Source organism: Ahaetulla prasina, chromosome 3 (assembly GCF_028640845.1).
Source record: "Ahaetulla prasina isolate Xishuangbanna chromosome 3, ASM2864084v1, whole genome shotgun sequence".
In the NCBI taxonomy this organism is placed as follows: domain Eukaryota; kingdom Metazoa; phylum Chordata; class Lepidosauria; order Squamata; family Colubridae; genus Ahaetulla; species Ahaetulla prasina.
Genome location: NC_080541.1, coordinates 100,650,569 through 100,673,492, shown reverse-complemented (window position 1 = coordinate 100,673,492; position 22,924 = coordinate 100,650,569). Strand labels below are relative to the sequence as shown.

At 38.4% G+C, this 22,924-nt stretch overlaps 1 protein-coding gene across 1 annotated transcript in view; it reads right to left on the bottom strand.

Annotated features, from left to right (window-relative positions):
* GABBR2 (gamma-aminobutyric acid type B receptor subunit 2) overlaps positions 1-19,712 on the bottom strand; it is a 414,031-nt gene extending 394,319 nt beyond the window's left edge. Inside the window, exon 1 of the mRNA XM_058177216.1 lies at positions 19,238-19,712. Coding sequence (XP_058033199.1) covers positions 19,238-19,537 — 300 coding nt within the window. The 5' untranslated portion in view covers positions 19,538-19,712. The remainder of the gene's footprint in view (positions 1-19,237) is intronic.
* Between the last annotated feature and the right edge of the window lie 3,212 nt (positions 19,713-22,924).

Below are 22,924 nucleotides of genomic sequence, written 5' to 3'. Positions count from 1 at the left end.
GTTCGGGGTGGAAATGTACAGCTGAGTATCATCAGTGTACAGATGGTATTTCACCCCGAAACCACGGATAACCTCACCCAGCGGCTTCATATAGATGTTGAACAAGAGAGGCGAAAGAACCGACCCCTGAGGCACCCCACAAGTGAGGCACCTTGAGGTCGATCTCTGCCCTCCTGCCAACACTGTCTGCAAAAGGTCAGAGAGATAGGAGGAGAACCACTGATAAACGGTGCCCCCCACTCCCAATCCCTCCAACCGCCGCAGCAGGATACCATGGTCGATGGTATCAAAAGCCGAAAGCAGAAGTAAAAAGCTGATACATGTATAGCATGTATCTATTGCTTCTCTGCTGTTACAAATTCTCAGCAAATGATCCCCATCTTCTGAATTCTACTTTATTTTCCCAAGTGTGATTAGACATACAAGGCATTTGTCTGGTGTAGAAGTTCTCAGTGTACATGCAAAGCAACAGCTTAATAATAACCATAATAGTATCAATAAGAGAGGGAAGTAGAGATGATGAGAAGTATAATAATATTACAGCCATATAACATATACTTAGTATTGTCTAATATACTTAGACATAGGACAATACTATGAGGATTAAATGTTCAGCAGAGTGATGGCACGAGGGAAAAAACTGTCCCTGTGTCTAGTTGTTTTGGCATGCAATGCCTTGTAGCAGCGTGCTGAGGATAGCATGTGAAACCGTTTATGTCCAGTATGTGAGAGATTTGTACCTATTTTCTCCTTCTGAACTGCACAATATACAGGTCCTCAATGGAAGGCAGGCTGGTTGCAATTGTTTTTTCTGCAGTTCTAATTATCCGTTGGAGTCTGTACCTGTCCTGTTTAGTTGTGGTACCAAACCAGACAGTTATAGAAATACAGATGATGGCATGATGTTAAAGATTAAAATAGCTGAGAAATGATAAGTATGAAATAAGTTAAGGAAGATTTTTGAGAAAGTAACAGGAAAATACAAAGTGGTCAAACAAAATAGCCTGTATCACAGATGGCACGATAATTTTAACCTAAAGCTGCAAAAACATGGTTTAATTTTAATTTAATTTTTGAGACCAGCAAACTGAATGAAAGATTTCTTTCATAATCATTATTGCAAATCTAGAAGTTTTCCTTTAAGAGATGCTCCAGCATTTTCAGATGAGTATTTATTCCAAATAAAGTAATCAAAATTATTAAATAAAAATCTTCGCTCGAAAAGCCTCTGCAATTAAGTATTATTTTCTTTCCCTCTACTTCTAAATGTTATCTGCAAAAACTAAAAAGAACAACTGTATCATTGAATTACATGTGTTTTGGCCTTCATTTTACCCTTCAGGCCAGTGGTGAAATCTGAACTGGTTTACTATTGGTTTGCTGGCTGTGCATGCGCAGTGTGCACCATGCACCAAATGTAAGGTGTGTGCATGCACAGTGCACACCAAAAGGAGGCATGGGTAAGTAGAACAGTGCGCGGGGGGTGATTAGCTGTGGCGCATGATCTTCAGAGCCCTTTTTTTTACTTTTAAAAGCATTTTTATAACCTAGTCACCCTTTTAAAAGCATATTTTTATGCTTTAAAAAGTAAAAAAATAAGTTCCAAAGATCGTGCATCGCTCACCTGATTGTTGGAACTTTTTTTTTACATTTTTACTACCGGTTTGGCGAACCAGTAGCCTCTTTTACTACCAATTCGGGCAAACCGGACCCAACCAGGAGCATTTTACCCCTGCTTCAGGTGTAGTATGGTGTATTAGAAATAAATTTTCTTAAAAAGCAAAACCATAACCACCCTGTAAGCTAAATTCTTGTTTTTAATATGCAAAATTTGTCAGATCACCAGTTTTCTTCAGAGTAAAAAAGTATTGGCATTAATTTATTCAGAATATAAGAAAATGTTCTAAATATGAATGTTTGATCTGTTATTATATGCAATAGTTGTTAGCGTATGCAAGAACATACACTTACAACTATAAAGGTGATTTACTTTAGAAATAAAAGTTTAATTTTGCTTCCTGAACAAAATGAATCTATTTAATCATTTTAATCCAAACCTCAGCTTTTTTGCTTTTTAGGACTTATACATTGTGAATAAAATAATATGCCAGAGAAGCATATTAAAATGATGGATGCTGTCTCTTTAACAGGTTAATGCACAAAGACATTACTCTTTATAAGAACTGACAAGCTTGAATGCATTTAAGGCTGCTGAACTAATTATGTGTATTTCGCAACACATACACCTTCCCTAAAACTATTGTAAGACCCATATAACAGCTTAACTGCTTCCATCAAGGTGACCAGCAACTTACAAAATCTTAACCCTTTCAATAAAATGTGTGTTACAGTAGTTAGAACAGGTGCTACCAGGGTTTCTTCTGATTTTTTGCTATCATAGAATAACATGGCTTTCCTCACACAAGTCAATGCATTTTGGTGTTAATTCCAGTTTTTAGTGTAGGGTCAATTTACTCTTTAGCTGAAGGATATATTTATTGTATACATCGCAGAACTTATAATGGTATGCAAAATGGATGAAGTTAAGATGTTTGTAAATACCAAGTTTTACTATCTCTGAATGATTAGGGAATATAATATGAACTTGGTCTGGGGAAACTTCATTTTAAAATCATGAAATTTCATCACAAGTTATTGAGTCACTTTTTTTTAAATTGAAGTGTTGAGGTGGCATATAAAGTGTCAGGCAATAATATAAATAAAGCAAGCAAGGAGATATATATCAAGGACTCCAAACCAACTAGGTCTCCCTATTGCATGACCTACAGGCATGCAGCTGCATACTATACTCTATTGCTTACTGCAGGATCTATAGCCAGAACTGGAAAACCAACAGCCAAACAACTGGCAAAACAAAACAAAACAACATCCTAAATGTAAGTGCTTCAATCTAAAAATCCAAAATACCCTCTGGCAAGGGCACAGGAAGAAGGGAAGGTTATGCAGCAACTCAAATGTTATTTGCAAATGAGGGAGATGTGAGGTTTATTGGTCATATCTGATGCCTATCTCTTCTTGGCCTGCTGAATCTGTGCCTGTCTTTATCCTATGGACGCACATCAAACCGTTGTGGGGGGGAGGGGAAGGGGCTGAGTGTTTTCAAGCAAATGGAGCAGGAAGGTGATTTTTAGAAGGCATGTTGAATTTGGTGTTGATGTCGCTGGTCCCAGTGCCATCAAGATATTTCCTATACATGGCAGGGAATCTAGGAAAGCAGCGAGTAACATGGATATCAGTGTGATTTACAAGTTGTATTTTGTTCTCTTTCTTCCCACCTCCCCTTGCAGAATGCACACTTCCCCTAGTCAGACTTAATATGCATAATAACAGTTACCTTTAAATCACATGACTTCATGCAAAATTGAATAATTTAAATTGAGTAGCTTGAAACTCAAGGGTTTGCACAGAATTTGATTCTTTTGTCAAAATGACACAAGGAGCTTTGCACCATCATGTTGCAAGCAAGTTCTACTGCTTTTGTACATGTGTGCAATGTTATGACAGATATACCAAGGAAGTGGAGCCTGCATCACAATGACACATCCTACTTTTATTATTTGCCTCCTCAACTATTTCATGGAAACCTCTGCCTATATCAGAACTCCTGAAATATAAGGTATCCTTAAGCTCAGAGGGTTCTACATATTGATCACCAAGGTGTTATTATTACATAAGATGCAGAATTTTTAAAGAAGAAAAAATAATTTCAAACAGATATATAACCAATTTCTATTTCTGACTTTAGGAGGAAAGCTTATTCAATATTACCATACTTTTGTTTCTTGTTTTCCCAGAAAATTTTGGAAAACCCAAATAAGATATCTTACTTGCAAGATTTACGTCAACCTTTCCAGGCAAACTAGATAGGTAGTATGACTAAATGTGTATGACTAAATAAATAAATAAATAAACATTTAGTATGACTAAATGACTAAATATGACTAAAGACTAATTCTAGTTTAATATACAACTACATTAACAGAATCTTGCAAATTCGAAAATACAAAATTGATAGGTAAGCCTCAATTTATCACTACAACTGGAACCAGGTTCTTTTTCATTAAACAATTTTTTTTATTTGCATTTATAAAAAAAAAATGATGGTTACGTGAGATGTTGCATGACTGCTTCACTTGAGAACTATAATGCTGGCATTCCCAGGACTGGGAATCTTATGGGTAGTTAAGTGGACACAGGTAAGAAATGAAGAGTGCGGATGGATGGATGGATGGATGGATGGATGGATGGATGGATGGATGGATGGATGGAGTGGTGGGATTCAGTCAGTTCGCACCACTTTGGGAGAACCGGTTGTTAACTTTCTGAGCAGTTTGCCAAACTGGTTGTTGGAAGAAATCATTAGTGCAGAGAACCGGTTGTTAAATTACATGAATTCCACCATTGGATGGATGGATGGATGGATGGATGGACAGAAATTGGAAAGTATGCTTATGCCTTTTCCTATGAGTCTACATGCAAATATTAAAATACTGAGAATTTTTACTATGTTTGGGCCAATTCACACTTTAAACAGCAAGGAAATTTGTCACTTCTGTGTATCAGCAGTGAACCCAATGAAGTGTAAATTGGAGATTCATTTTGTAAATACACTGAGGACATATTCCACAGAGCCCCAGCCAATTAAATATTTCTGCTGTGTTAAAAAATTGTTTTTGTTTGCTTCTGTTATTACTGATGTATGCATAATAAAAATGTTTACTCGTGAATTTTTTATTATTTTATTTAAATCTACATTGGTCAACACAAGTTTTAAATCAAATAATAAAGTACACGTATATGTAAATACATTTGTATTCTTAAGAAGAGGCATAACCTTTTCAATATGCATATTCAATATTTCTAACAAAATACTTGTCTAGATTGAGGCAATTTCTTGGGAATTATACTTTTGATGTAACTAACAATTGAGCCCAAATGTCAAAAAAACTGCTCAAGAACCTGTGCAGCTGAATTATTTTTTCAGCCAAGGCTATTTCCACTTTTCTTAAAAAACTGATTTAAGGAGAAATTCACTTTAACTTTATAGTGTTTTGATAAATCTTACTCCTATTTCTGACCAATATTAATTAATCTAATTGTGAAGAACTTCCTTCTGCCAGTTGTAAATCTGCTAGGAGATTCATTGAATGAATTTCAAATTATTCAGAAACAGAAAACTTAAAATGCATTTTCTTCATAATGTTCACAAAATTTCCCCTATTATTATTATTTTTTAATCTAATGATCAAACAACATCTCCTTAAATAAGGAAATAGTTAAGACAGTCAATTTTCTTTCAGGAATAGCCAATTTAGAAACACCTGTATTAGCCATTGAACTCTATTTGTTTGGTGGCTCTCACATATTCAACAGAATAAAGATGTCTCAATTCCAAAATGAATTTAATATCATCTCTGTTTTCAGTACTCAGAATCAGCATAAATTGCTTTTTACTATAATGTTTTGTAATCAAATAAGAATTCTGATGTGCAAGTGCTTGACATTTGTTAATTAATCTTTAAAAAACTAGTAAACATCTCCCAAAGAAATTCCAATCACTGAACTGGAGAGCATGCTGCAGCACAGTTATATGGCACAATTATATTTCAGCCGTATTTTCTGATCTTGCATGGTTATTGAATTATTTCTGTATCTGCATTTTATAATAAAAGGTCAATCACTACCATAAGAAATTCAAAAATAGTAGCTATTTCCTACTATGCAAACACATTGAGAAGCAAGAAGATATTACCAATAATTCTAATGCATGTTATGTCTTCCTTTCAACAGGCAATTCCTGGGAGACAGAAAGCTTCTCTGGTCAAATTGTTAAATGACAGATAGTATGAATAACCTTGAAAGACAAAACTAACCAATATGTAAGCAAAATAAAAAGCCCCGATTATTATTATTATTATAAAGAAATAGCTTTTAAACTACAGTGCTTTGGTAAGGCCGTTGTATTATCCTGCCAGGTGAAGCCAGAAAGAGTGTGTTTTAATGGTGGATTGGCTCATACAAAGTGACAAGGAGCCCAAGTGAAAAAAGACAGCATCATTCATAAATCAAATGTTATACCCTAAAATATACTGCAGAATTCTCTACAGACAAAGAAGTTCCATAGAATCCTAACCCTGTGGAAAGATTCGATCACAATTTTTAAAAAATTCTAAAAATGTTTATGTTTTTCTCTATAAATCATAGAGGGAGGAAAGAGTGTTTTTTTTTAATCTTGTTTTACTTGCCTAGAAATTATTGTAACTAACTAACTAAGTAAACGCTGTAGGAAGAGAGCTGTATTAGTCTATGTTGGGCAAAACAGGAGGAGTCTGTAGCACATTTTCAGGCAAACCAATTTTATTAAAGAACATAAGCGTTTGTGAGCTACAGCTTACTTCATCAGATGCATGAATGGCTACACTCTAGTTGGATTTAAGCACAGCTAAGTGGAGACAAAGACAGGGATAGGCAGGATAGTCATGTAGATTCAGGTTGTATATAAGTCAGATTGCAGATACCTTACTAATTAACACTTATAATGTGTTAAAAATCCACTGTGTAGCTAAGACTACCTGAAACGGTGTGAAACCATTTCATGTACATTTGTTTAACAACATTTGTTTTCTTGCTCACTTTTGCTGTGAAATGTCCTCACACACACACACACACACACACACACACACACACACACACACAATGGCTACTTTGTGATCTGTAATGAAGTATGTGAAGTTTTCTGAGGCCTGTGAGAGCATTGGTATAAATGTGGGGTAGCTTATTAATATAACAAACCTTAATGTGTACTTTGCCTCCACATTGACAACTTCGCCCATCAAATTCATACACAAAAGGCTTACGGCTTTGAATACAAATTGTTAGTCTGGAAGCAAAATATAGGAACTTTCCTTCAGGGATAGAATCTGTCATGCATGGAGGGTATCACTGAACCAACAGCCCATATTTTGCTGAGGTATTGATTGTACCATTCATAGTACTCTGAATCAATAGCACCTTTCCTTGTAAATTATTCGAGCTGTTCTATGGAAGGGAACATAATTTTTTCTTATTACCAATAAATCCTTGGAAACATTAAATATGGTAGCACAATATTGTTCAATTATGATTGCTGTAAAGTAACTTTGGGTATAATTAAGATCTAAATTAATGCTTCCATGCTAGAAGGCAACTAGCTGTGCAATCTACCTTTTCAAAATCTGGTATTAAATGTTTTCTGGCTTGTATAGAATCTTGGTCTGTAAAAACTTTTAATTTGATTTAACATTCTCCAAGTGAACATTTATTCCACAAAAAAAATTAAATGATAAGGGAAAATGCCCATTACATGTTAAACACATCCAAATCATCATTCTAGTCTGCTTGGTACATTTATCCAAAGACACATAGCACTGAAAGCTATGCACTGTTGAGATAGTATTCAAATTTCGGCATGCATTTGATTTAGGCTCAGCAAGCCATATAAACAGAAGGCTTCATTATCCTTACCAAAATGGAAACAGGAGAGTAGTGAATTGAAGGTAAAAGAGATTTTTACTATTTTCCATCTTTGTTTGCCCACATCTCTCCAACCAAATACTAAGTTATATTTTAATAAGACTCAAACATACAGACATAAAAGAAAGGCAGTCAGTACCATCAAGGAACTAGAAATTTGATGAAGAACATTTGGGGAATTGTGCATGCTTAATTTTGAAAAAAAGGAAATATAATAGCACTCTTCAATTACCTGAAGGATAATCGCATAAAGAAAGCTATGACCTATTGTCCTAGAATCTGCAGGACAACAAAAAATAACCATCTTAAATTGCAGATTCCAGCTGAATCATAGGAAGTTGATAGAGATATGATTGTATTTATATATTCAAATTTGCTATAGACATCCGCCCAAATCCAATGCATTCTGGGGAGTATACAGAACTATCAAATCCATAAAAACAAATAAAACATAAAACCACACAAAAAGCCCAGACTAAAACAATCTTAAAGGCAAACCAAACCAAACCAAACCAGGGTCCTCAACTATACATTAACCCCAGGCCCCAGAACCAAAGTCAAATTTTAAGAGCTTTCCAGAGCAATAGTAGAGAAGCCCTGCCCTTATCTCTGATGGTCTTCAGTTTGCCCCACATCTTCAAGAGATTGGATAGCCTTGACAAGGATGCAGGACTCTGTAAAGGAGCTAGTGGCATACAGGGTAGCTGCTGGCTAGTTGTGAGCAGCACATTGGCATATGCACTGTAAGCTCAACCTCTGCACTCTTCCACTGAGAGGCAAGGAGAAATTGAATTCAAGGGGGAAATCGGGCTTGTTTTTATTTCTTTTTAAATATCTTTTATTTTATTTTTTGCAGCAGCCTGCATTGGCTGAACATCCTCAATGGAGCAAAGATGTTAAGAAATGTTTTAACAATGTTAAGTTTTTTAGTGTGCCCTTTGTTCAAAAATTCAAGAAAAACTGGAGTCAGTAAAATTGGCAGGGGGAAAAATAGGGCAATTGTATCAGGTTATTTTTCATTGCTACTTTTGTTCAGTTCTTTTGCCTTGGTTGTTGCTTCTATTCTCTGTTTCTCTCTTTATATGATCAGGCTAATGAGCACTAGCTTTGGTATATAGATCTCAGCGCCATGTAAACTTATTGTAGCTAGCCTATTTCTTTCTGTATTGTGTTTCTTGAAATAAAAAGATTCTTTCATTCTTTATTATTTCGATGTTAAAGCTGGGACTCCAAAACTACCTGAGACCCGCAATTCTGGTTATAGGGAAAACTAGACTAAAGTTGAAGAGTTTTGTCCTAGGGAAGGCAAAGAGTATAGTCCTATTCAAGAACAGGTAGTGGCAAAAAAAAAATACCCCTATCTGTAGGTAATACTTTTTCACCTGGGAGATTATCCATTCCCATACCCAAGAGCCATGGTAGTGCAGTGTTTAAAATGCAGTACTGCAAGGCTAACTCACTGCTGACTCCAGGATTCTGAATGACTCAAGGTGGACTCATCCTTCCATCCTTCCGAGATTGGTAAAATGAGGACCCAGATTGTTGGGGCAAATATGCTGACTCTATAAACCACTTGCAGAGGGCTGTAAAGCACTGTGAAGCAGTATATAAGTCTAAGTGATATTGTTATTACACACACACACACACACACACAATAAATATATAACCATCTCCCCGATCATAGACTTGATAACCTACAGAAGATGGCCCTTTTAATTCTATGATTCCCTCCATAGATCATTTATCTGGAGGAGATTCTAATGCTGGGAAAGGTGGAAGGAAAGAAATGAAAAGGATGACCTGTAGCAAGATGGAGAGATTCAGTTTCAGTGGCAATGAGTGCACAATTGAAAGACCAGATAAGGAACAGATCATTATAGAGAAAATGTATCTGGTTGCTAAGAGTACAGTACATGACAGCACAGAGTCTTAGATCATTACTTTGTAGTGGTGAAGAGTCTTGAACATCTCAATGACAACATGTTTTGAGGAATGTACACTCCAGGGAGGTTTCCTTAAATGGGCAGGTCATTAAAAGAAGGATTCAGATGAAATATGATTCACTGAACAAAAAATGGCAACCCACTTCAGTATCCTGCCAAGAAAACTAAATGGACATGCAAAACCAGGACCAAGTCCACAGTGCCGGAAGATGAAAGAGTATTAAATTACTGGGAAGGATACATGGCAACAAGCAATAGCACTGATCACTATTTCTGGTAGAAACAGAAAGTTTAATATTGCAAAGTTATGAATAGAATTGGTACGTGGCATTTTAGAAGATGCTGACTATAACCATGCAAAAAAAGGATACCTACTATTTGAAAGAAAGAATATGATTGACAAAAAGTTAAAGTACAGAGATATCACACTGACAGTAAAGTATGCATTGTTTTGGATATGGATGAACCAGCTGTGAAAGACTTAAGGAAGAAAAATTAATATTTCTTATTTGTGTTGTTGGAGAAAATTGTGAGAATACCCTGGACTGCAGGAAAAATAAATAATTCAATACTAGATGAAATAAAATCAGATTCCTGTCTAGAAATACCAACAGAGCTAAAGCTAAAATATTTTGGATGTAATATAAAAGCAAAATTCATTGCAGTAGGCTCCAATACATGATCTAAAATCATGAGCAGTTAATAGAAACGGACAGAAGATGAAAATAAGGTGAAAAGAAAAGAAAAGATAAGATACCAAACTGGTAAGGCAAGCAGGGACATATTAGAATTCAAAGAAGCAGTTAATAATGGACAAAATTTAAGTCAAGAAGAATCAGAAGCAATCGAGCAACAAATTTATGATTCTATGATACAGAATTACAGCAACATACTAATCCTTATATGCTGTTATTTTTTTTATACTTTAGGCAGAGCAATGTTTACCCTGTAAAAGAGTTGTGTGAGAAAACCAGCTGGGAAATCACAGCTACTTTCCAGTTAAGGCAGAAAATACTTTTAAAAAGTTATAAGGAAATGTAAAATGCAATTCTACCTTACTATACCTTTTACACCAGACTCTTCAATCTGATGGCTTCAGAAGAGTTGAAATACAACTCAAAAGCACCTTGGTATGATTGTACATGTGAGGAAAATTGCTTTAGTCTCAATACGATGTAAAATAGTTTTTGCTTCTAAGGAAGTTCCCTTCAGAAACTACACCAGAGGTGATTTAGAATCTTTCCTAGCTATTACTGTACTTTTTTTCCCTTTTCCTCTTCTACTATACATATTGTCCCTTTACTTTTAAGAGCCAAAATCACCATGGAAACAATGCATCTAAACCCTAATTGAAAAACTTTAATTAGTTCTTTCTCTGCATGAATGTTGCAAGTCTTCATGAATTGCAGGCTGCCTCTGTTAAGTAACTTTGATATATGAAATGAGTGACATGATATAGTCCAGGTATAGATATAAGGAGTGTGGGGTAATGTTATTCTTTACCACTGTATATTTAATCATTAGCCACATACAAATTATTAAAATAGACGACCTCTCTTTTTAAGTACATAACTTTTTAGAGGTCTTCCGTATGAGTTGCTAACCATGGATTGGAGATACTTCAGTAAAGGATTGTGGGGAACATCGGGAACATAAAGGGAGGAGACCATGTTCAATTCTGAACTCATATCTTCCTGCTACAGTTGGAAAGGAGAGTTTTCCAGATTTTTCCAACCCAAATCATGTTGTCTGGTCAGTATGTTAAGAGGCAGGAGCTTGTCTGCTCATACTGGACATCTGAGACTCTGGTAGATATGCTTCCTCTCTGGTTGAGGGCTGCTGATTTGCAGACTTTTGGCAGCAGGAGTAAAGGTCTTCCGCAATGCCAATTTCCCTGCTTTCATTCCCATGGGGAAGGGAACTGGCATAGAAAACACTGTTCATTTGGCATCATCACAGTAACTGGAAAGCCGACAGCAGAAAGTCTTCTGTTCCCACTTGTTGGCACCAAAAAGGCCTTCCCACTTCACCTTTCTCATTCCCCCATTTCTCATATAGACAGAATCTTTATTCTTCTTCATTGCTGATGCAGAACTGAGTTCGGAAGTATGGTAAGCACTTCTTTATTCTCCTAGATTGCTGCCTCCTCCAATATTGGATAACAGTCCTTTAAGGCTATTATGAGGAAGTTTCATTAGAATTTATTTCTGACTTCCTTTCTTCATTTGGAGCTCTCCCCCTAGAGGAAACTGGCTTGCTTCTAAGGAAGTTAGAACTGGTGCTGTGTCCCTCTAAAATCAGAGCCAATTGTTATTAAAATATAAACTGCTCTCTTAAGGCTGGATTTTCCAATTTGGACAGTGAACCTGCTCACATCAGAGCTCCTGTGAAACAGTTCCTCTCAAGAATAATTCTCAACGTGGCCAAAATGCTGCCATATCTTTTTTCTATCATATCTTATTTTAAATATTTGTCATTTTGGACATTTTGCTAATAGAAATCATTGCTCGTAGATGACAAATTTATATGCTTTAGAACAATAATTCTTTTAAAGTACAGACCTGTCTGTTCATCGAAATTATGATACAGTAAAATGCTATTTTCAGTGTTTCTGTACACCAACAAGTATACGGTTCGATACATTTGCATACTTTGTCACCTGCTGATTTTTGTATATCAAGATGTTATTATTTCCCAAACTGCAATGGACAAATCTGAATCTGAACAAACACTGCAATCTCAGGATTTAATCTTCCTTTTTCTTCTTTTGCCAATAAAATACACTGCCAAATTATTAGGTCAGGATTCAGGCTTTATTAATAGAGTATATCTGCCTGCTTTGCATATAACACAAGGTCACATCATATTTACCTTACTTTGCCGGCAGACCTCAACTCACGATCATAATGTAACCTGCCCATTGCAATCATGATGATCATAAAGCAGATCATCACATAACAGACCTAATTTTACCACTTTTTGAGGAGCAGTTATTAAGCAAACACCATGGTCATTAAGCTATGAAGCATTTTTGTTGAAAACCAGAAGTAAATGCAGGCTTTCAGCAAGAATGTCGGAAATCATGATCTTTTGATCACTAGAAGATGCAAATAGCCATAAAGGCAAGCCAGTTGCCAAACTCCCAAAATTCATGTACCACTGGGAGAACCAGGAGAACTTCAGAACCAGGTTGTAATTGCCTTTTGGGAATGTCTGTCCCAACTTCAAATGGTCACTAAATCACTGGTCCTAATTCAAGGATCCTTGTATTTATTGCCAGAACCTCATTACAGAACCTCATTACAGAATCTCATAATGCCAGAACCTCATTACAGTAGGCAATAAAGCAACAGTTCCTCTTTCTTATAAAATCTCACTGGTTTGAAAATAGTTAATGTATTCTGGTTTGTTCTAATTCTGGGTTATTCATCTGTCTTATATTTGATTTGGTTTGTACCCCACACAAAGCACTCATCCACTGACAAGGAGTTTAAAAATGGAACTCTGTTACTCCAGGAGACAAATTCACAGGGAAAGGTAATAAATTGAACAAATAAATAAATAGCACTCTCTTGTTTTTCCCCCCAAAACTTCTCACTTCTTTTGTTACTACACAGAACTTCTCACTGAGCATGATACAAAATTGGAGATTTGATTCCCATGTTCTAAACTACTTACTACCTTCACAACACTCAACAATTAATAATTCCATGCAGAATGGAAATTGGTAGGATTCAGAAAAATGTATGTAAGCAATACCAGAATTCCTCAAAATGAACACCCAACGCATAGGGAGAATATATGCCTCATCCCCTATACAGGACAAATAAAATTATATTACTGATCCAGAACCGAAAGAACAAAAAAAAGTAAGCAAAACACTCTTGCTAGGATGTTTTGGATAATATCTGGTTACTGGCAAAAAATATGATGCCAATAAAGGACTGACCAAAAAAAGCTATGATTACATTCCTTGTCAATAAAAATAAAAGGCAATGATAGTGATATAAGGTGGATATTTTTCTGCAAAAGCCTCTCACTGACACATGGAAACAGTTCAGTTTTAGAAATTTATTGTTTTGTTTTTTTAATTGCATAATTTGAATGGAATTATATTAATTTATGAATTAAATTGAATACTAATCTAAACAAAAGTTTTGTAATATTTAATTTCGGTTTGCCATGATACGACTGAACCCTAAAGTTTATTTTAGAAGGCTATATAATTTGATAATTTATAGCATTACTAATTAATAATATAGATATAATCCCAAGTAAATATTTCCTTATTAAATAAAGGAATTAGATATTCCTATGCATAGTTAACATCTTTCATTCACTTATCTTTTTAAGAAATGGATTTGACCCCAGATACCCAGAATTTGAACCCTGACTTGCAGAGTTCACTATAACTAGCAATGCTCTTCTGTTGTCTATTCTTAGTCAGTGTATAAATAGCAATAGCACTTAGACTTATATACCTCTTCACAGTGCTTTACAGCCCTCTCTAAGTGATTTACAGAGTCAGCATATGCCCCCAACAATCTGGGTCCTCATTTTACCCACCTTGAAAGGATGGAAGGCTGAGTCAACCATGAATTGTTGGCAGTTGGCAGTCAGCAGAATTAGACTGCAATACTGCATTCTAACCATTGCATCACCACGACTCTTATGTCCAAGTTTGGTCCTCCACCAATTGGAGCTCTCTTACAAGTCACAGAATTCCCAGTCTTGAAATGACCCTGGTGCCCCATACGTAAAAACAACTATTACATCAATATTTGAAATATTTAATCAATTGAAATATAACCATTTAAAAATGCTAGAACATCTTATATTCTTGTAACATTATTTTATTTCCCAATCTTATTTCCTGCAAAAAGATTCCAAGAACAATCCTGTGCTGTTTAGGTAAGTTAAATTTTTCTCACAATTATTAAATAATAGTAAGTAGTCTATAGGTAGGAATGCAGCCTTTGAATTACTTTGAATAGGTTTCTCTCTTTTCTGGTTAGAGAAATAGCTTTTTTCCCCCTTTTATCTCCCCCCCCACCAGTAAAGGACAACAAATAGATTGAACACTCAGTTCTCTTGAACACCAATCTGCAATTGCCAGCACTACCCATTGCTTGTGCTTATTTCTATCTACCTCTGAAATGACATAGCCTTGCCCAACCTAGATGCCTTCAGTCTGATCCAGGACATTTATACAATGGCTTTGCTGGCTAGGGAATTCTAGTTATTGATCCACACATCTGAAGAACACCTACATTGTGGAGGCAAAATTGAACTTTGCTGCTGAAATAACCATAGAGATAATATGGTATTGCCTTGGGAAAAACTATGTGATGGCTGTACTGATATTGAAATATCCAATTTAGAATAGAATAGATAGAATTTTTATTGGCCAAGTGTGATTGGACACACAAGGAATTTGTCTTGGTGCATATGCTCTCAGTGTACATAAAAGAAAAATTACGTTCATCAAGGTACAACATTTACAACACAGTTGATGGTCAATATATCAATATAAATCATAAGGATTGCCAGCAACAAAGTTACAGTCATACAGTCATAAGTGGAAAGAGATTGGTGATGGGAACTATGAGAAGATTAATAGTAGTGCAGATTTAGTAAATAATTTGACAGTGTTGAGGGAATTATTTGTTTAGCAGAGTGATGGCGTTCGGGGAAAAACTGTTCTTGTGTCTAGTTGTTCTGGTGTGCAGTGCTCTATAGCGTCGTTTTGAGGGTAGGAGTTGAAACAGTTTATGTCCTGGATGTGAGGGATCTGTAAATATTTTCACGGCCCTCTTCTTGATTCGTGCAGTATACAGGTCCTCAATGGAAGGCAGGTTGGTTGCCCATTCCTATATTCTTAACTCAGTGAAAATGGTAACTATCTTATAATTGTCGGATGGCTCTGCCCTCTTGTACCTGATGCTTCATAAATCACATACAGATCCTTTTCACTTCAAGATTCTAATAACTGCATCAGTAATTTCATTTTAGGCCCAAAATTTCTTAGAGAACCTTGTTATAGCCCTAGAAAGGTAATTTTTACAGCAGGGAAGAAAGAACTCAAGGCCTATTGTACTGCCTCCTATCATTTTAGATCAATCTTCCACAATCCAGCATCTGGTTGATGCATTGGTACTACAAATTCCAATGTTCCCAACACTAGTTTGAGCATTTTAGAAACTACAATGTTATCTGGGTGATTTTGATGTGAGAAAACTGTAAGGAACATTCCAATGATGTAAATATTAACTTCCTAGATCATTGAAACTCCCATCAGCCTTCTATTGAACAGAAATTATTATTACAATAAAACTAAGTAGAATTATCATTTTTTACTCTAAAGCAGTTTTTCAACCTTAGCATTTAAGATGTGTGAACTTCCGCTCCCAGAATTGCTGAGGTTGAGAAACACTGCTCTAAAGGATGTGTGCTATAGATTCCAATTTGCTTATATGAATAAGGTAGCACCATGGTCAGCTCATTTTGTGGCTTTTCTTGTTTACAACTGCTCCATATTCCTACAACTCTGCCATTTCTGCACAAAATAACCCTGAAATGTCTCATTTATAGGAACCTCACAGCATAGAATACAATTTCTTTCTCCGACTCCTGCCCTTTCTCCTTGAGGAAATAATTTCTGATTCTGTGAATGCCATCCCCCACCCCAAAAAAAGGGTAGAAAAATAAAGCATAACCTATGGTGTGTTTTATAAATATTTCTAGCTATAGATTTGCAGTATTGGTAGATAAATATTAAACACCCAGCCTATATGAATACCTCACAAATAGTGTTTAACACAGTGTTAAGAAGTAACAGTGCCTTCATGCTGTGATCAAAAACACAAAAAGAAGTTATTTCTCCTATCATGTCATTTTCCTTCTGTTTATATCTAAATGGATTCTCACCTTGAAAGAAAATCAATATAAAGACTAAAATTATGTAAGAATCTCTACAAAGCTTGCATAAGATGACATGGTGTCACTAGTTTGAAGTCAGAGCCAACTGAATAAAGACCAACCTCTATCAATCATAATGTGTCACCATAGCTGTGCATGACAAAATTAAAATATCTATCTTCTTCAAAGCTAAATATAGTTCATAATTTCCTATATCACAACTAGATTTAAATAGAGCATTATTTCATGTATGAATGGAGCTTTCAATAACTACATATTCATTTATAAACTCAATACCTGTTTAACCAGAAAATCTATGCTTCCTTTTTTTAATATCTGCATAGCATGATTTCTGATTTTCTTTCTTACAATAACATGAATTTACTATTTAAAAAGTCTTGCTTTATGTTATTGCTTCCCCAGAATATTAAACAATGACAGTTCACAATGTAACCTTTCTTGGATTCGCATCCAAAGCAGCAAATGTTGTCTTTATGCATCTCACTGCTTTCAATATTAACTAATCTTACATAACTACATATAGATAAAACTGGAAGATTAATATTAAAAATATTATTATTAAATTTAACCCTAGTGAGCTGTTCAAAGATCAATGATAGCTCTTCCTATGCTAGTTTAAAATCATTATCTGTATTCTAATTTATTTGTGTATTTCAACGTACAGTTGAGAGTATGTGAAACATGATACTAAAAACCTTACAGTGTACATGAAGATAATCTGAGGTGATGTTAATAAAAGGTCCATCTGCAGGGTTGTCTCTGTATGTATTCATGCATACCGACTGTAATTTGACACTGAAGTTATCAAGTGATGCATAGGAATTGGTTTTACTCTCACTTTGCTAAAATCCCATTTTCCAAATGAAGATGAAAACATAGTGTTATGAATATAACCTTAGGAAAATCTCACAGCTGTTTATTTGAACTTCAGATGAGCATGGATATTTTACACAGTTCAAAGCTTTTCAATAAAGCTTTTCTAAATTTGATATGAATAGAAAAATGTTGAACATCTGCCTATCTTGTTTTTAATCCTTATAATTTCATTTCCAAGTCATTTGTTCAAATGGGGCAGAGATAATTTACTGGCAAATGTTCTATACTACACAACAACAACAAAAAGGACCATGGCCATTCCTACAAATCATCATTACCCAATTCATCATTACCTATATGACCTTTCCTATTCAAAAGTCACGGCAATTGAAGATCACAACTCTCCCTTTAATTGTTAACTCAAGAGAAAATAAGCCTCCAACATTTATAATGTTTATAAACAACCCATAAGAATAAGGGAAGCTTATTTGGCACCATTTAGGAAGAGTTAAAACCTTGAAATTCATCGGGAACTTCTTATGGCAGGTACCTTGATAGAAAGCATCAGACCCAAGCATTACATAAGAAAATGCTGCCCCCTTCAGGCAAGGTCCAACACTGAATCAACATTTATTTGCCGCAAACACGTTCTCAGAAAACAATCAGCCTCCTATGTTTGCAGTGGGGAAAAAGCCACCCAATGATCGCACTTCATTTGGTCAATCCCACAACAACACGGAATAACCTAAGAACCTGCCTACTATGAATTCTGTACGGTCTGCAGCCACCGGCTTTCTCTCCCATACTGTAAGCGCACGGATGTGAAAACCAGCATTTACAAGAAGAATTATGCATGGCAGACATACAACGAACCACGAAGAGAAAAGCTGCAGGATTAACTCTTTCGGGGCTTGCGCTGAATAGAATTCACAACTAAGTCTTTCAGCTGCCCATAAGTCTCACTACTTTTCTTCTGGGCACTCCATGTTCTCTGCATACTGTGTGTCGGGGCTAGAAATATGCACCTGCCGTCACATTAGCTATTTATTTGTGCGGCTGGAGGACAAGGAACGAGGGATGCCGCAAAAGAGGCATCACGTCCAAGGAGGGTAGTTGATGCTATTGCTCTGGGAAGCCGGAAGAGCCGGCATCTTCTCTCCTCCTCCTCTTCCTCTTCTACACTTTGGCACACACCTTTTACGAAAGATGGGCAAACCTTCTCCCTCATTCTCTCTCTCTGTCGGTTCCGCTTTCCTCCCGCCTTTAAGCACTAGAAATCCGACTGGCTTCCTTCTCGCCCTTCAGGAGTTCACAGAAAGCATCAAGTGGCGCTCCAAGTACGCAAAGACTGCAGCTCACCTCAGTTATGCAGGTGGCCAAGCGCCTGCTCCAAAGCTCACCAACCACAAATCCCTGACGTGTCTCTGTTGCTTAAATAACGGGCGGCGCTTTCTCAATATTGCTAAAACTGCAGGTTTAGTCGTTGCTGCTGGGCCAAAAGGCTATCCGGGGGGTGGGGGGGAGACAAGCCGTAAATGCTAAATTGCAGTTACTAAACGCGCGCGTGGGGGGAGGGGAAGCCGGAGGAAGGAGTGCAAAAACAAAACCCGAAGTGACTCCCTATAAAGCGACCGGAATTCGTTCCCAATGACTTTTCTGCTTCACGCTATTCCCCTTGGCGGCTGACCACCGTTGCAGCAGCAGATGGTCATAACAACCCGCTGGGGAGAGATAACCTACACCAGCGCGGCTCCGTTTTGAACAACTGGAACCCTTTGCACGTTCGTTTCCCTTTCCCTGTTACGAGTCTCGGTATTTCTCTCCTAGGCCAACTCCTGCCGTGCGAATTGGCATTATAAAAACCAAGTGGCAAGGACCCACAACCATAGACCGGCATCCCATCGGCCCCGTATCTCACAATCAAGGACAACGACGTCTCCCTCCCAATCCAATGCCGAAAGGCGCCCGGCGCTGGCCACCCAGCGAGCTGCCTTCCCCTAGCTCACCTCAGTGTCGTAGTAGCGCAGGTCCAGAGAGTAGGGGTTGAGCAGCGATTCGTTGAGGATCTGCTCCATTGCCAATTGCATCGCCGGTAAGACCCCCCGGCCGATCTTGCCCTTCTCCACCGAGTCGCTCAGCGGCATTAAGCCCATGATGGCGATGGGGGTCGTAGGGGAAGAAGCGGCGTTGGGGGGGAACCCCGCCAGTCCCCGAGAGTTGCTCCGCGCCCAAGCCAAGGAGAACAGCGGCAGGAGAAGCAAGGCGGAAGGGATGGCCGCGCTCGGCCGCCAGGGCAAGGCAGGCATCCTGCGGGGGAACGTCAGGGGGAGAGCAGGAGCGGGGCACCCGCTGCCCTCCGCCGAAGAGAGGGGAAGGGGCGCGCGCGCTGCGGCCCCCTCGGTTCGATCCTCCCGGCAATGGCGCCTGCTCTTTCCTCGGGGTGGCTAAAAGGCAACCACTCTGAAAAGCAGCAGCGGTAGCGGCGGCGAAACAGCAATCGCCGCCGCCACCCTCTTCCTCCCACCCCCAGTCCAACAAGAACGAGAGCACCTTGTCAGCCCCTCACTCAACCACAGCCAGGCTGGGCCAGGGCGCCCTCAGGCTTCTTGGCGCAGGATCCCAAGCCGGCGCGCAAAAGCCAGAAGGACCGAGGGGAACATGAGGGGGAAGGGGGGGAATCTTCGCTCTTCCAGGCTGGGGAAGCTACTGCCGCATTCCCCCGGAGCCTTCCCGACGCCGTGTTGCTCGCTGCTGCTGCTACTGCTGCCGCTGCCGCCGCCGCCGCGGCCGTTGCTGCAAACAGACACCGCGCCACACCGCACACGGCGCGCACAAGTGGCGCGCACAACCGGCGAAAAAGAAAGAGGCAGGCGCGGCAGCTCCGGAATATGGGAAGCCGGAGTCCCTTCGCGGACTCGCCCCGGGTGTGCTGTCACTTGGCTTCGGTCGTTCGCCTGGGTCCGCCTTTCGTATCCGAGACAGGGCTGCTTTCCTTGCCGCCACCGCTGCTGCTGCTGCTGGTAGTGGTGGTGGTGGTGGTGGTGCCGCCGCTGCCACCGCTGCTCCTGCTTGGGAACGTGTTCCTACGCGCTACCACCGAGGAGACGACACCGACAAGAGACACGGGAGGTGCGGGATTTGGGCACGTCCAATAGCCCATTGGAAGGCGGGAGTGGGGTGGGGGGGTATCGGAGGGAGAGAAGGCGGCGTGGAGGTGGGGTGGGGGGGTGGAGACCGAAAGGAAAGGTTCGGCAGGGGAGGGGGGGAGCCCACCGCGTCCGTTCCCTTTCCTCGAAGCGTTTGTGTGCTGAAATGCCCTCCCTCTGACTCGCATGCGCGCACTCGCGCGCGCGCGCAGGCACGCTCGGACGATTCCCTTAAGTTAAAGGGCAGGCGCCGAGGGGCATTTTGGAAGAGGCTGAGGTGCTCGGCTGCCACACGCAGCTGTAGACCTTGCTAAGATTCTCTTTTATCTGTCGGGCACTCTCGCGAAGTAGAAGTAGGTGGCTCCTTCGCGTCCGCGGAATAGAGAGAAGCCAGGACGCGAAAGTGTGAAGCTGCCGGTTGGCTCTGGCGAGGCTTTTCCTAGCTTAGCGCTGCCTTCACAGAAGCCGCCGATTGCAACCCGGGGAGGTACGTATTTTGCGATCTGTCAGGGGGTTTGGCGGTCCTTTCTGCCTGCCTCGTTTTGTTGGGTAAGAACAGGTAGCCAAAACTGCAGGTAAATGGAGCTTGGTGTGGACTTGGTGAGTTTCATCCCAGCTTGTCAGATCAGACATTCCCGATTAGCTTTGATTTGGGCAATAAGAGCTCTGCAACTCAGGTCACTTAGAGACTTGCAAATATTTAAATTCTATTTTTAGATAAATTAAAGCTTTAAAAATAGGGTAGAAGCGTTCAGTCTTCCAGTTCAGTGAGATAAATGCTGTGAAACTCAAAGGTTTGGGCTCTTTTTAGCTAAGAAAGTGTTTCCAGAATTAATAATAATAGTAAAGATTGAACCTGAACATTTCTGCAGGAAAACTGTATTAGTATGTTCTATATGTTTAAGATCCTTGGTTATATACCACAGAAGACATATGGAACTTGAATCCTACTAAGCCTTGCTCTGTATACCATCTGTGTACTGAGATCTATGACTCAGTTCCCACTTTTCTTTTTTCCTTTTTTTTAAACAACTTTACAAAAGTCTGTGATGAGCCAACAAACAAGCTGTGCTGCTGTCCCACATAAAGCAACAAGCCCATCTACAAATCTCAGACAACTCACACTGCTCAGAGCTAGTAGAATAAACTTGACACAAGTATTCCTCCTGCATCCCTTGGCAGAAAACATCCAATAATTAAAATAGCTACCTTAGGAAGATATCTGCCTCATTTTGCCTAATTGTAATACTGTGTTGCCATCAAATATTCAGTTGATGTCAGATGGTTGGCTCCCAGTTTTCACAAACCTGCTCATTTTGTGAGGTTCCGAGGAAACTGCACATAATTTCAAACGTTAGCCCTTTTCGCCATACTCCATGACTTAAAAAGGCTCTCTCCATTTCCAAAAATATTATGTCATTAAGGAGCAAACTCATACTTTCCATGTTAGTTGGATACCATGTATAACTGACACCTGGAATTATTTTTAGCTTTGCATGTAGTAACCACATTGTTTGTGATTCAGATATTTTTATTTTTTAGACAGCTTGGCTTCTCTATTACTTGATGCTCTTTATTTTATGTCGATTTTCTCTATTAAAATTCCCAATTAAAATAGATTACATTCCCCAGTTTCCTGATGTGCTCTCTCTGTCTGTCTGTCTCTGTCTCTCACTGTATGTGCGTGTGTTGGTATATACATATGTATAAGAAACCAAGTAGACAAGCAATCAGGACAAAAGTCTGAATCTAACTTAGAGCATTTTAAAAATTGAGAGCTATAGTTATAAATTGTGTCAGATGGAGGATTACTTGACATCAAAACTGTCTCCAACTCAGTATTCAAATTATCAAGGATAGAAAATGTATCTAGCAACATGAAATATGAATCTGTAAAAACAGTTTGTGCCAAAAATGGTTTTTTAACAGAAACAACATATTGATTGATGTTACAAACTGTAAGTAGAAATATTCTGAAACAACAGGTAGGGCCTTGATAGTCTACTGTATTTTTTAATTGTATATTTAAATCATGTTGCATGAATAAAAATACATTTTCAGTAAACCATGTATTTATGTATTTGAAATTAGCACAGCAGAGTGCAGTTTTAAGTAGGAGGTTCGGTAGCAGATATTTAGTTTAGCCAAAAGAAAGTTCATATGTTGATAGCAATGTTTTTATCTGATGCAGCAAAAAAGTTGGCGCAATTAATGAATTGTTCATTGTTAAGATGCTACAAGATTTCTTGTCTTTTTTAAAGAATGAAACCCATTAATTAAAAAACAATGTGGAGTTCTGGGTCATCTTGAAGATTAAGACATTTATTAGGTAAATGCTTTTTATTAACTGGAGTCTGCTTCATAGAATAGAATATAATTTTATTGCCCAAGTGTGATTGGACACACAAGGAATTTGTCTTGGTGCATATTAAAAGTGTATATAATTCTAACAATAATGCCCATGTTTGTCAAATATTAAAGGGTCTTTCATAAACAAAGGTTATCAGCATGTAGTTTCCAGAAAAGTATCTTCCTTTTATAGTTTGC